Genomic DNA, 16,220 nt, shown 5'->3' with positions numbered 1-16,220 from the left:
TAGAGAGGGAAATGTTGTCTTCAAATTTTAGTTTGGGGATTTTGAAATTCTGGTGAGTGCTTAGACTGACATGGCTCATAAGCTGGGGAAAATCAATCTGGTGTCAGGAGAGAACCCACTGCTTCAGAATTGAGATCAGTCAGCATGTCAGGAACTCCATGTGACATGATGTCATGCAGAGACAGCCTTTACCCAGAAAAAAGGCAAGGTCCTGGGAAGCAGAAACTCCATTTCAAGGAACATGTGATTGTTCTTCATAGACAATCATTCTATGTGGGATGGTCCCAAGGAGAGATGAGAATTAGGGGAGACTGGTTTTCCAGAAGCCAACAAATATACAGTTTCAAGAAAAGATGAACTCAGTAGTCACAGCACTACTATTGAGTGGGCTGTTCCTATAAACACACAGTTTGGGGGTTTGATAATTAGTGGAAATTTGAATAAGATATTTCAGGAAAATTCCAGGAATAGAACTTAAGAACTTAAACTGAATTAAGGGATAAATAGAATTTGAGTCATTGGGCACCATAAACCATTCTTAAATGAAATTTGTCTTCCAAAAACAAAAAAAAAAATTAGTAAGTGGTAGCTAGAGACAGATGCTGGAATAAATAAAGGTCAGAGAGTGTTTTGTTTTTTTGTCTTGTTTTGTTTTGTTTTTTCTTCAGTGCTCAGAGGCACTTGTACTACTTTTTAGTCTTAAGGGAAGGGAACTTGTTAGGGGGAAGAAATAGAAGATACTGTACAAAGAGGGGCTCATGGAAGGCTTAAGGAATCCCTAAGGAAGGTGGAAGAACATAATGAGATTCTGGATAAGTCTCTGGTGCCACTAGCCTTGTATCTAAAGAGAACCACCTCTTTACCTGGACCACAGAGGAAAAGTGGTGAAAGTAAATGTTTGTAAAGTGAGATAATAGATACTAGCTTACTTGAAAAGTACTAAGTCAGTAATTTGTTACAAAGATATTGTTTCACTTTGAAAAATATGTCTTTCTCTTTATTGGTTTTACCTGATTTTAAAGACAGTTGGTCAGTTTTCACAAACTCTGGAATACTGCACAAAAGTTTTGTTCTGGTTACTTGAAACAGAAAAGTCTCCTTAACAGCACAGTATAACAGTTTTATGATTAAAGTGATTGTTCAAAGTTTTTGTGGAAATAGACATTTATATGCATATCTGAGCGGTGCCTATGTTTTAGAATTATTTGATTATTCAAATAAATTTTTAATACATACTAATAATAATGAGGCTAGTCAGCCTTCCTAACAAGGGAGTATGGTTGAATTTCAATATGATTTGCTTCAGGTATTTCTTTAATGATGCCGATTTAGTAGTGTGCTGTGTTTTTTAACATACTTTACAAAATGTTAGGTTTTTATCAGTATCTTCTTAAAATCTCCATTTTTATCAGCATTTTAAGGCCTCAGCAGTTAGCAAAGTGAATCTGCAATTTGAGGTTGATAACATGGATTCAGGCCCAAGAGAAGTGCCAAATATCTGTAAGATAGATGCTGATTACAAGAGAGATGGAATAGGGCAAAAAGCCCCAAAGCAATTGCTTCTGGAACTTAGTCCTATGCCCTACCCCATATTTTTATAGATATAATCTTCATTTTGGTCATGAGGTTGGGATCTGGAATTACGGGGATAATCCTGTGGCTACTACCTTAGGAACATCCAAGAGGCCCATTGAGTCTCATGATCTGTAGAGAAAATCCTGTTTCACAGCAGTGAATGGAAATTAGTCCCGCATTCTTAAATTCAAGATTGTTTGACCAAATCCAAATTATATCAAAACAATGATGTGGAGAGTTTTAAGTCTTTCTTTGTTCTACTATAATATGTGATGTCATGGACCCAATTGCCTTTGGGAAGTCATGCAACAGTATTTCCCAAACTCCATAGCTAGTGAAAGGCACCTCACTCCCAGCCTTCAGTGAGTCTTCTTTCTGAAGTTGTGATAAAATGTTCATGCTCCACATAGAAATCCTGGTGGGATTTAGTGGGAGAGAAAGGACTGTTGGAAGGGGAAAAGTTCAGTAAGGGTAACTCTTTCTGAAATATATCATAATACTTTTCTAATGCAACATAAATGCAATGGATACCTCTTTAATACCTTCTCTCCTGAGGAATCATTTTCTTCTGTTTAGAATTTATTTTTATAGTACCAGGTCAGCTTTTTTATGACCCCATTAACCAGCTTTATTTTTGAAAAATAAAATAAACATTTGTGGTTTTATGTAGAGTAATACAGTCCTGTCTCCAAATTTCTGTTTTCCTCATGCAGAGGGTTACTTCTACAGGAGAACAGCAGGTTTGCAGAAGCACTACATTATTATAAATTGGCGATCGGGAGCAGGCCTACACTGGCTTGTAAGTAATATTCAAGTTTTTTTTTTTTTTAAATACCTCTTTTCTTCTATTTGTGTTTTTCCTTTTCCCATAAAAATCCTCATGGTGACTAACAGACTCAAAGGGAAAAGAAAAATCATGGTACTCTGAATTCTGAATACTTGCCAATCAAATTTTGAGCTTCTAACAGTTATGCCTCTTTCAGTTTAATCATATTGGTGTCTTTATTAATTTTAACATGTGAAATCAAATACAAATTTTTATTCATTTAAATTTTGGGCTGAACATATTTTCATCTTCTTGAAGGTAGAGATTATTCCCTTTATTTTTCAGTGACATCTGCAATTTTTAGTCTATTACTTGTTCCTTAAGCATTTAATTTTTTTTTTTTTAAAGATTTTATTTATTTATTCATACAGAACTGGGGTACAGGCCAGAGACGCGGAGGGTGAGAGGATTCACCAGAGACAGAGTGGGGAGCAGAACAGGCAGATCGACGAAGTACACTGCTGAGGGGAGCAGAGGGCGGGTCAGGAGAGGTCTGCCACGCCATGTGGTCACCTCCGGGGCAGGCGGGAATCGAACTCATGCGGAAGCGGCTTTAGATTCTCAGTGCTGTGCTTTAACCCGCTGTGCCACCAGGGAGGGCCTTAAGCATTTAATTTTTGATGTTCTCTTAAAATCAGGAATAATTCATAGAAACTGAGCTAAATTAAACATAACTTCACTATGTTCATTGTGTAGATCATCTTCTCATGTTTGCATTTCCACTTTTTTCCTGTCAGCTGCATACTTAAACACTGGCATTATTCTGATGAACCAAGGAAAGACGGAAGAAGCCCGACGCACATTCCTTAAGTGTTCAGACATCCCTGACGAGAATCTAAAGGACCCGCATGCACACAAGAACTCTGTCACCAGCTGCCTATACAACCTGGGAAAACTCTATCACGAGCAGGGACACTATGAGGTCAAACCAAACCCTCTCAGTCCTTTTCCTTACCCCCTGTTCTGATCATCTCAATGTTTTCTAATCTACAGCACTTTTATCCTTTGAGAACCTAGTGTGATTTTTATTATACGAGTTTTATATTAATTTGGGAAAAAAAACTTCTGCTAACCAAAGCAACGTATTTTTTTACTGTGAGTTTATTTCTTGGATCAGTTGTGCCCTTATGGATTGTGATTCTTTAGGTAGGAAAGAGAAGTAGCAGGCAGTGTTTCTTAATCTTACCATCTCTTTTAATTTTATGATCCAGGACACATTATTGTTATATAGTGTTTGATGACAAAAAATATTTTGTTTTTGCTCTTAAGCTCTAAGGGGTTGATTTGGTAAATTTTATCCATTTCTTAATTTTTTTTTAATTGGAGAAGGAGGAAAGGTGGGATATTTTAAAAGACGTTGGGTGGTTTCTTAGACTTGTTCCCCTCTCCCTCTGCCACCCCTCCCCCCCATACCTGCATGGATTTATTCTCATACATTCAGTATTGCTCCTTTCATTTCTCTTTCAAACTGTATTCCCCCAAATTCTTACACCATGTACTAAGACTGTACTATCAGGATAATGATACAACTTTTTTTTTTTAAAGATTTTATTTATTTATTCATATAGAACTGGGATACAGGCCAGAGATACGGAGGGTGAGAGGATTCACCAGAGACAGAGTGGGGAGCAGAACAGGCAGATCAACAAAGTACACTGCTGAGGGGGAGCAGCGGGCGGGTCAGGAGAGGTCTACCTCGCCATGTGGACTCCTCTGGGGCAGGCGGGAATTGAACTCATGCGGAAGTGGCTTAAGCTTTGTAGTGCAGTGCTTTAACCCGCTGCGCCACCTGCGAGGGCCGATACAACTTTTAAAATAATGCATTTAATGATTTCAGTGGTTCTCAGTGATAGAATATTTGTTAGTTGATATTTTATTTACACCTTCTTGCTTGCCTTACTTAGCTGTAGAGTTTATATAACCATGGTTAACTTTAAATAGGATTTTTCCCCCATTTTTGTGACTGAATAAACTGTGAGCTGAAAAGTGCATTGCTGGCATTAGACTCTGCTAAACTAATCTCTATAGTGAGTGTTGAGTACTTTTATTCATGAAATTGAGAGAGTATGAAATCAAAGTACAGATCAATTATTTTCCACTAGTGAATCATTTTAAAACAACAATGGGAGGCTTTAATTTGGAGAGGATGGTATTTCTTGTTTTCAATGAATATCCCTGTACTTTATCACTCTTTTATGTTGTTTTCATTCCTTAGGATGCTCTTAGTGTATACAAGGAAGCAATTCAAAAAATGCCAAGGCAGTTTGCCCCACAGAGCTTATACAACATGATGGGTAAGTAAAACAATTATTTTCACCAATATTTGAGGGTCCTGTGGAGAAATGAAGACTTGTGCTACTGTTACATGTTAATATTAAATGGAATTGTAATAAATAATAACATTAATCCTCACTAAGAAAAGCTTATTCACAGTCAGGTATCACATTCAAATTTTTAGAAACCTCATTTGTTGTGATGAGAAAAAATAAATGCATTAACCTAGTGATTCTCAATACCTAGTCCAGGTGTTGCTGCAAGAGGCTCACAAATTCATCTGGATTTTGAATGTTATTTAGACTCTAGAGATTGAAAAAACTGAACACAATGAATATAGATTTTAAAGAATTGATCAAATTCATGTTATTTCCTTAATCAGAAAATTCTCAAAAGTAAATATGCTATGAAATTCATGGCTTTTTCTGCTTGTACAAAGAAGAGTTGAGCCAACTTGTATGATTTACAGTAACAGGGTTTTAGAGCTCAATGTTTTGTTTTGTTTTGTTTTGTTTTTTCAGAGTAATGCAGTCTTTTAGAGTTAAAACAATATTGTGAAGAATATGCACAAGCAGCACAATTTTTCTTAAGGATAAATACCTTAATTTTCTTATTGGTCAGTATGCTTATGGATGTTTTCTAGGTGCAAGAGGTCAAGAACCAAAATTTCCAATAAAATAACTATCCTCTGGGATTGGTCTGTGACTGCCTTATAGTAGATTGTTAACACAACCATTTAATGGTGGACACAGCTGAAAACTGCCAATTTGCTATGTGACTCTTAGAGAGGAATCTTAACTTTGCTGTTTTCTGAATAAAGGAGAGAAGAGAAGGAAGGGGTTGTAGTTGTCCTCAAATGTTTTTCTGCAAACCACAAATTCAGATTTCCCTTTTCAGTAAACATGCTTGAATTGTTTAATATAAAATAAATGAGACTACATGGCCCCTGGAATCATTTTGTGCTTCTGCAGTCTAAGGATTGAGACATTTGATAGTCTTTGCTATATGAGTACATATAAAAATTCCCAAACCATCCCAAATAGAGAATATAGGCCTGGCATTGACACTTGCTCACTTTTATTGAAATAACAGAAAATTTAAAAAGAGTTTAGAGAAAGGCTGTTCATTTGCAGGTCTGTAAGCAGAAACAAATCAATGGTTTGGGAGATTCCTGTCCGCATGTGTGGCTGTCCAGGGCTAGGAAATTCCTATTAAAGAGGACAGGGGGGTATTTTTATTTGCTGTTTCCATTACGCTTTGGTACAATTACTAAGGTAAAATCTAGCCTTATTACATATACTTTTGACCTTACGGATTGAAAGAGACTTTTATTATCCAGACTTTTGCTATAGTTTAGCCTCCCGGGTAAAATGTACCTGTCTGTAAAGTGTGTGCCCTGTGTATATAGATTATCACTTGAGTGAACTTTTCAGTATTAATACTGGTTGGTTATTCATGTAAAAATGAAAAAGAAAAGAATTGTTTTCTTTAATGAAGCACAGTGGTTTGTTTCTGGTTTGTTCTGAACACTAATGCTTGGGAAAGCCTTATTTGCAGTTATCCTCAATTTTATAAGTGAGGACATCTTTTTTAAAGAAAGACTCGTAGAGCCTTGCCAATGGATTGTTAATGGGAAGGATGGTATTCACTACAGTTAGTGATTTCAGAAAATTCATTCAATTATTTTATGTAAATAAATTCAATTGAGAATTCAGCTGGTACCTTGGGCTCTGTCAGTCATATGGTCAGACAGATGCTGAGCACACAAAGATAAGTGTGTCCCTGGGTTCTTGCTAGTCCTTTGTCCTGCTTTCCATTATAAAAGAGGGTAATCATTTCACCCAGCCTCTGAAAATCACTCTAACAATTTGTGAGGGTGGAATCCCAATATAATGTTAAATTCCAGATTTCTTCCATAACCAGGGTGGCTGCTATCTATTTAATTTCATGTCATGGTCTGTCAGCTGACCAGGTTTTATGGTTTCAATTGTTCACTGAACTATAATTTTCTCAGAGAGGGAGTTCACCTCCTAATCAAATGGGTGAGATGCTCTGAATGTTTGCTTTAACTCCTAATACATTTTGATTAGCCTCCATTTGACAAGGGGGGGAAAATGGCCCAGGAGATAAGTTGCCCTATCAGTTCCCCAGTTTCATTAGTCTGTCAGCATGTGCTGATTATCCTATCAAGTTTATCAGCAGCCTGGAATCTTTTTTTCTAATTCACACATTTACATATGAGTGGTACCCTTTAGGGATCTGTGATGGGTTATAATGTCTGGCTAGATAAAGCCCCTGAGTCCTCATTTTTCTCATGACTCTTTCATTTATACCTTCCTGACTTCTGTCCACAAGCACTTGTGTTTATATATTCAAACAATTTTTCCCATGCTGTTTTTTCTTACATTTGGAGGTGAAGAAAAATGAAGGGATATATGGAAAAGTACAGTTATATTTGAATGTTATTAGTTTAATAATTTATTTCATTTGCTTAAAAAAAAAGTCCTTTGCATTTTTCCTCCCCTTGAACATTGTATGAAAAGCTTATTTTACTGCATGTGACTTACCTTACACACTAAGTTTCCTATTTTTGTATCAATAGAAGATAAATTTGATTAATTGACTTCCCATTTAAATCTTCATATATTGTTTTCTTAACTGCTGATAAAAGGTTATCTGTGGCAGTTAAAAAATAACTTCTTAAAAGTATAGTCTTGTTATTATCTTTGATTTCATTGAATTGAGATGTTTGAATAACATTTGAGAACATCTGATCCAAAATTACAGGTGTTGCAAACATATACAGATATATAAAACCGATTTTAATTATTTGGTAAACAATAATTAAACCTTCACCTCTGTTGTTAATGTAATTAGCAAAGTAAGAGAATACATGACTTTTTTTTTGAAGATTTATTTATTTACTTATTCATACAGAACTGGGGTACAGGCCAGAGGCAGAGGGGTAGTGAGAGGATTCACAAGAGACAGAGTGGGGAGCAGAACAGGCAGATTGAGGAAATACACTGCTAGGGGAGCAGCTGGAGGGACAGGAGAGTTCTGTAGCGCCCTGTGAATCACCTCCAGGGGCGGGGAGGGTGGGGGGATCACCTCCTGCTGAAGTGGCTTTAGCTTCTTAGTGCTGTGCTTTAGCCCGCTGCACCACCAGGGAGGGCCCATACCTAACATTTTAAGAAACAAAAATCTCACCAAAAAACCTATAAAAATTGCTCCTAGCCAGTTGTGTAGCTTTAACTCTTTAGGCCTTGGATTCCTCTTGAGAATAAGTTTAATTCAATGGAAATTCAGTGTAGTATGAAATCAGGTAGCCCAGTTTCATACTATGGCTTTGACATTTACTAGCTCAATGAACTTAGGCAAATGATTTAACAATTGACTTATTTGAGACTTAATTTTCCTACCCATAAGAAGGTGGTTACAGTAGCATTGGTTGAGGATTGTCAAAGATAATGAGATAATGAAGGTAAATCGTATGAAACCACATGCTATAGGTATTTAGAATTTTATAACATTATTTTCCATTGCAATTGTTATCATGTCTGTGGACCTTTAAACTCCAAAAAAGTCTATGATTTGCAAGCTATTCTTTTTGCATTTACTAATGTAAAATTCTCCATAGATAAAGATTTTGTCACAGTGCTGGCCTTGTAGTCACCAACCAAAGTTCAACAGGAATTTATTTCATTCTGTGCTAGAATTGCTGTATTTTCCTCTGCAAGCACATTTCCCCTTGTCTTTTCGCAGTCACAGTCAGTGACCTTTTATTATTGGCTATGGTGACCAAAAGTGAAACAGCACACTCAATTAATAATGTCAATTTAGGGGCCCTCCCTGGTGGTGCACCAGATTAAAGTGCAGCACTCAAGTGAGCTTCAGCCCCTTCAGTGAGAGTTTGACCCTCAGCCCTAGAGGTGACCCACATGGCGCAGCAGACCTCTCCTGACCCGCCTGCTGCTCCCCTCAGCAGTGTACTTCATCAGTCTGCCTGTTCTGCTCACCACTCTGTCTCTGGTGAATCCTCTCGCTGCCACTATACCTCTGGCCTGCACCCCAGTTCTGTATGCATAAATAAATAAATCTTTTAATGTCAAATTAACTTACTTCCTTTAATAAAGCACTCTCCCTAAATTAAAATTGTCATATTTAGGTTAGATTTCATCTCCTTTCCTGTCAAATTTTGACTAAAATTTTCCTGTAAATTAAGTCAAAATAATTATTTATTCTGATGCCTATTATAGATTTTATTGAATCTCAGTTTCTCAGAGGTGAGTTTGGAATCATAGAATGTTAGGTTTACAAGATTTATATCTTAAAAATCCTGGTAACCTGATCTCTTATTTTACAAGGTAGAAATTTACAATCAGAAAGTTGAGTGATCTGTTGAGAATTACAGTGTGTGTTAGAAGCAGAAAGGTAGCTTCACAGCTTGAAGTTAGATGCTTTCTACTTAGCCTTTCTGTGTTTCATGAAGCTCAGATCTTCTCTACTATGTCAGTAGATCTTTATTCTTTTACCCATTTATTAATAACCAAAATACATATTTTATAAGATAGATATGTAGTATTTTATATGTATATAACAAAAATTTCATCTTAACCAAAAAAGAATAAAGCACCTACAAAATTGTGTTTTCATCTTAGGTATATTATGCATGCAGGATGTTAAAAACAAAAATTTTAAGTGTGGCATAATTTCTAACCATCCTCAATTTTTCTCTTCTCTATAATTTTTTACTTCCATGATTTAATCTACTAAGCTTTACCTCTACAATTGTCAGAGATGATGGAAAACTAAATTAGGCTGTAACTTTCAATTACTTTTATCTTTTGTGGCCTTCTAATCCCAATGGTCATTTTAAACCTATTTACTCTTAAGTAAAATTACTCGGCTTTCTCAATGTAAAGTAATTGTTAGGTTTAATTATGTAAACCATTTCAACCATTGCATCCTGGCAATATATTTGAAAACAAAAGGACATAATGTGTTGCATTGGGTAAGAAGGAATCTAGAGTTAATGCCTGGTCTTTGCAGTCTATAATCACTGTGTTTAGAGTAATCTCTGTGTGCAAAATAGAAATAAATTTCAGTCATATGTGCTGAGTAGAGGGATATAGAGGTGGTAGTATGAAATAGGTATAGTGCCTGTGACTCCTGCTTCTAAAGACCTTTCTAGGAATTTTCACAGTTGCTCAGAGATCTTTAATACCTTACATCAGTAAATGCCTATAAATAAAATGAAAATTGTATTATTCTAATAGCAAGTATTTTATCCATAACTATGCAAGTTTACAGTTTTCTATATTGACTAAACCAAGCAAACTAAGTAAAAAAATTAAATTTTTTTTCAAGCCTTTAAAAATTGGATATATATTCATTTTCCCTTGGTCTTTAAAAATGCATTTATGATAGATGACATGCTTTTAGAAAAAGATTTCATTCTTTGTTCAGGGAAGAGTTGCATGATAACTATCCATCTCTATTTGATTATGCTGTTTTGATTCACTTTTTCCTAATGATTCTATCAATAGTTGTTTTTAATATATACACACATCCTTGTTGCTTAAGAAACCCAGTTCTGTATTGGAAATTATATTTTCCTCCATCAAACTGCTACTAACAAGTCTTTTACATACATAGCAAAATTGAAAAGATGTCTTTCCAGATTGTATAACAGAGGAGGAGCCTTTTGATTTAAGCTTCGGTTTTGTAAGATTTCCACAATTTTGTTTTGGAGATCACAGGATGGCAATACATTGGAAATACAATGAATAAGTATTAGAGCCATTTTTAGATAAAAAGCTTTTTCCATATTTTATAACTTGAGAAAAGGAACTTGTGAAATGAAATAGTTAAATATTACAAATGACTGCCATTGAGATTTTAGATTCCTTTTCATCTTTAGGTAAGAACTGACAAAGGAGTTATAAATATACCTCTTGACACAAAATGCAACAATACTCACTTGAATTTTTTTCAAACTCTATTTCATGTATGTTGACTTCAATTGGTTGTTTAATTGTAAGAAAATAACAACAAAAAACATTTTTCTCTTGGCTTTCTGTATGACTCTTTTTTTTTTTTAGCTGAATCCTTTATTCTTGTTGGATTATTTGTGTGTGTATGTATGTTTACATCACCTTATTCCAGAATATACTGAGAACACAAATATTCATAGTAAGTTTTTGACATGATGGTTTACATGCTTAGTATTTTTCTTCTGTGGCTGCTTGTCTTAAATGGATTGCTCAAGGCATTTAGCATGCCAACTGTGAAAGAGATGGTTTTTAACTGTGTGAGATTTGAACTTCACATCTTTCAAGTGTGGAAGCATTAACACTCCAGTAGTGTTAAGCTTTTTATACCACCTGCTTCCCCTATTTTGAGTTCTGGTGATTTTCCTGTGATTGCTTCCATTGGCACTCTCAAAAATCAGTGAGTCAGTGCTACAAAAATGAGTATGACCATATAAATGGATTAACCATTGATCTATGTTCCTTCAGAAGGAATAGTAACTTCTAACTGCTAAGGTAAATGCGTGTATTTCACTTCATTTTCCCATGCTAAGAATGGACAACACCAGGATGAGAGGCCAGGTGTTTAGTGTCTGCGAATTGAGAAATGGAAAATGTAAATTTGAGAGCCATTAGATTTTATGCTTTGTAAGATAAGAAAACCATGAAATTATGGCTGTACATTAAGAAGGGTAAATATGTTAATTTATATACAAAAATTAGAAAGTTTCATCCTAAAAGTTCACTTCTCATTACAAAACTGCAGTGACATTCCTTTTTTTTTTTTCCTATTATTCATACTTTGTATAAAGTACGTACTATGGTTACAGACATTAATTTGCTAGTCATTCGTCTATAGACTACAAAGGCCAGCATCCAGTTCAGCTGCATTAAATAGGTAATATATTTTGTTAAAAGTTTCAATTAAACCCAGGGCCAGAAGAAATATAGTTCCTAAGGGGAATTTGAACACGTTAATGCCAATACTAGGGTTGCCTAAGGATCATGCTTGGGTCTAGATGTAGCTCGCTTTCCTGGAAATATGAGATGAGACAGTTGATTATATTTCACTGCTTTTTAAAACCGCATGAGTCCACCTGTTACATTAATTCATACTTTTGCCAGTTTAGTGGTAAAGGAAAAGCTTAAAAATTTTATTTTTGACTTATAAGGAAATGAATATACTCAGATTAATACCTAATTATAGTCTACTTATGCTCTGATTCCCAAATAGTTTTAATATGTTCTTGAAAAGTGGGTTTTCTGAGATTTCAATAGAAATAAATTAGAAAAAGTGTATATTTAACGCTCATATTGGGCAATATCCATGAAGTGAATCTTTTACTCAGTAGTAAGTAAATACGAGTCTTATTCTTTGAAAATTGAGGTGATAATTATATTATCCTTGGGAAACGCATCAACTAGAACTCAAACCTCATTCTTAAAAGATGCCAATTTGGATGACACTTAGATGAAATGGACAACATCATGTAGAAAAAGAAAATTTATATGAAGGATGCAATCTTTAGAATTGTTAAGGAAATGATTATGTCATAGCATATAGCATTGCCGGTCATAGGAAGTCACGTTAACTATCTTACTAATTGTATGTACTTTGCTGTATATGTGTTCGCATCTTTTTTTTTTTTTTTTTCCAACAATTAGGGAATGGTTGTTTTCTACATAACTATCTTATTTAACTCCCCAAATCAGTTGTTTGTTCAATTTTATCTATACTGCTAGTTGTTATCGTAATCTTCAAATTGAAGGAAGAATGAAAATAGATCATGCAGTTTTATTCCAGATGCAAAGTTTTTCCCCCAACAGATTAGCATATATTTTTTGAGTATTCATAGAATTTTATTTTTAAGTATTCATTACAAATATGAAGTTATATAAATGTCTACTATAACTTAATAACTAACATTAATATAACAATTTATAGTAAAAATTGTGTAGAGAGAGACATTGCTTGATCCAGGAATACATGTTAAGTGTATTCCTCAAAAAATATACATACACTAAAAATGTTTTATTACATACTTCTGACATTTTCCTGCAAAAATTCAAGTCCTGTTTGTTAGAGGACTATTATTTTTCATTAATTCTTTATAGGCTAAAGTTATTTTTTCATACTTTTTTTCTCTGTTGTAAACTTTTTGTGTTAGAAATATAATTTAGCTGTGTGTGTATGTTTCTATGTTCCTTAAGGATTTCAGTTATACAAAGCCACCTTACTCCATTATAATTCCTTTCAGGACAGTATTCCACTTTGTGGGGAGGTTCATCACTTCCTCAATAGACTCACACAATAGGCACTCACATAGTCACTTCAGAAAAAAAAAAAAAAAATTAGCATTGAAAAAAATTGTCTCCAATTTGTATTGACTAATTATTGATAGTGATCTGTTTCATAGAAAACATAAAGGGAATTGATTAGCCTAGAGAATTTCAGGATCTACAGTTAAAAATATAGAAATGTTGAGACAAGCTTCTGGCATTTTTCCAAGTTAAATTTTGATGGCACATCAGATGTTTCCTGTATATAACTTCACACTAAAAATTAAGAACCATCTTAACTTTTACTGAAGCTAACTTCTTTTTTGATCATGAATGTTTTAATGAAATTCATAGTCAGTTTCTCCCCCCACACGTCTGCATTTCCTCTCTTTGCTTTAAAACTATTTTCCAAAAATGGAATAATTATCTTGTGAACAACCAAACCCTCAAACGAGTTTAAAAATTAGATAAATTACAAAATAATGCATGCCCTTCAAGCATGGTTTCTGGATACTGGCAGCAACAATCCTTCTAGAAAGCATTTTATGAGTGGTTTTATTCTTTAGATACCAGAAAAAAATGTCATAAACTCTGTGAAGCCTTTTACAAAGATAGCTCCCCCACCCACTATCCACCTCACCTGCGCTAGTGTTGCATGCAGTTTCGTTATTTTTTAACCAAAATGATTTGAAACTTGTCTTTTCTTGAGTTGTAGCTAGGTGTATACAATTTAGTGTTTCTGCACCTTATCCACTCATGTTCCATTGTGTTTTTGTGGAGTCATTTGCCACCTGTATTATTTGGCATTTTTCTTCATCTATCACTTGAAAGCATGTTTTAATACAGGTTAAATCAAACTTGTGTTAAATATGTTTTTTTTTTGTGCACCAAAACATTAAACATTGCTAAATACTACTAAGCATGTTCATTTATTATTAGATCGTAGGTTGTCTGCAGGCAAGGATGAATGATATGTCATTCATCTTTAGGTTTAACATCATATACATTACCACTGTTGGTTAATTTAAAATGAGATCTAAGTTATATATTCAAGAATATAAAAAAATGTTAAATGTTTACTGAAAGAGTTGGGTACTTTTGATAAGGGTAGTCACAAAAGTTTGTTTTATTTTATTTGAGAGTCTAAACTGAATCTTAAAGTGAAAGTATATGACCTTGAATAGAGCAGGAGAATTAGAAGGTGACTCTGACAGATATGTGTCCTATGTCTCACTATATGTTCAGTCTTTATTTGAAGGCTAGAATTGTCTAGGAATTTGAAACAAGAGAACCAGTGAGATCTAGATTATTACATCATCAGTAATCCAACATTCTTTCCTTTAAGGAGTTAGCCTTTGCCTGGGTTATTTAGATCAGGAGCTTTTTAGGCAGAAAGAGTGACATTATTTGTTCTACATCTGAAACCAGTTTATATCTGCCTGAAGCCAGCCTGGAGACATCCAAATCCCTTTTGTCTGTGAATGAATCGGAAATAAATCTGGGTGGTGAACCTGATCACTATATCATTGCCCAGAAAATCTTCTCATTCTTATGAAAGTACCTCTATTAACTCATTTTTGTAGGAGAAGAAGGAAAAATAGTCATCATAGCTCCTCTCCTCCTGGGTACTATAAACATCCTTTTCTATTATTGTGAGTTAAAAAGAATGACAGTACCAGAGAGATAGCTTATTCCTCCTCGTTTTAACCCACTGCCAACCATGACTCCTCATTTTCTTTATGAAATTTACCAAATTTTCTTTTCCTGTGGCCATTGTATTTATGGAATTTTTAAGATTTTAAAACTTTAATCTAGCTTGCAGGATTACACATCTATAATTCTCTTTTATAGTGATGAACCTTGTGTTACTGTATCCCCCTCTCTACTTATTTTTCTATAGTTTTTGGGCACAATGGCATCATAGAAAAGGCCAGAGAGAACCGTATCTGGCATTTCTTGTTTTTAAACATTGAACAAATTTGTTAAGCTCAGTGAGTCATCTTAACTTCATTTATAAAATGAGACTGATGTTAATTAGAGTATAGGGAAGATGTAAATGTATAAAGATAATAAATATTGAAGCCTAAGGTATTCAATATGTAATTCAATACATAATAAGCTTCACATGGTAGGCTGCTTGATGCAGTAAAAAACAAACAAACAAACAAAAAGAAAAACACAGGCTTGGCCCTCCCTGGTGGCGCGGGTTAAAGCGCAGCACTGAGAATCTAAAGCCGCTTCCGCATGAGTTTAATTCCCAACTGCTCCGGAGGTGACCACATGGTGTGGCAGACCTCTCCTGACCCGCCCGCTGCGCCCCTCGGCAATGTACTTCGTCGATCTGCCTGTTCTGTTCCCCACTCTGTCTCTGGTGAAGCCTCTCACCGCCCCTTAGCCTCTGGCCTGTACCCCAGTTCTGTATGCACAGATAAATAACTCTTAAAAAAACAAAAAAACAGAAACAAACAAACAAAAAAACACAGGCTTTACTGCCATTCAAACCTTTCAGGATGGGATTATTAACTTAAAAGAAAAAAAAAGATTTATGCATGCAGAACTGGAGTACAAGCCAGAGGTGCAGGGGCGGTGAGAGGATTCACAAGAACACAGAATGGGGAGCAGAACAGGCAGATCCACAAAGTACACTGCTGAGAGAAGCAGTGAGTGGGTCAGTAGAGGTCTTCAATGCCATGTAGGTCACCTCTGGGGCATGGGATCGAACTCGCACTGAAGTGGCGGAAGCTGGCTTGCAGTGTTGCGTTCTAACCCATTGCACCACCAAGGAGGGCACAAATTATTAACTTTTTTAACAAGCACTTTTTATTCCTGAACCTTCCTCCATATTCAAAAATACTAAATACTAACTTTACTGTGAATTTGAAATGAGGAATATGACACTCTACCTTGTCAGTCCCAGAGATATTACAGGTACTTTTTGTATTGTTTGTTGCCTCTTTATTGAATTTCCTTTTAAACACATTTAAAATGCAGCCCTGATCATTTTCTTGCATTTTAAGTTTTGCATCTTGATTTTTATTACCATCTTTATAGGCTGTATTTTTGTTTTTTGTGTTAAGGTTCACCTTAGAGCTAAAGTGCATCTTATATTCAATAGAGTTCCCGCTTAAGAATTAAGTACCATATGCATCAGAACATTTTTAAAGGTCAAGCATGGATTATTACTGTTCTTACTTATTCCTTTAATTCAATAGATAAGCCCAAGGCAAAGTGAA

General features: G+C 35.0%; 1 protein-coding gene across 2 annotated transcripts in view; it reads left to right on the top strand.

Annotated features, from left to right (window-relative positions):
- The window catches only part of TMTC2 (transmembrane and tetratricopeptide repeat containing 2), a 355,937-nt gene that overhangs the window by 230,998 nt on the left and 108,719 nt on the right, over nt 1-16,220 (top strand). For both annotated transcript variants that reach the window (XM_004675843.2, XM_012735302.1), the window contains exons 5-7: nt 2,289-2,374; nt 3,139-3,323; nt 4,617-4,695. In XM_004675843.2, the coding sequence (XP_004675900.1) occupies nt 2,289-2,374; nt 3,139-3,323; nt 4,617-4,695 (350 nt within the window). The remainder of the gene's footprint in view (nt 1-2,288; nt 2,375-3,138; nt 3,324-4,616; nt 4,696-16,220) is intronic.

This window comes from Condylura cristata, unplaced genomic scaffold (assembly GCF_000260355.1).
Source record: "Condylura cristata isolate star-nosed mole 26May11 unplaced genomic scaffold, ConCri1.0 scaffold00004, whole genome shotgun sequence".
In the NCBI taxonomy this organism is placed as follows: domain Eukaryota; kingdom Metazoa; phylum Chordata; class Mammalia; order Eulipotyphla; family Talpidae; genus Condylura; species Condylura cristata.
Note: the sequence above shows the minus strand (reverse complement) of the source record. Positions and strands in the feature narration are given on the sequence as shown.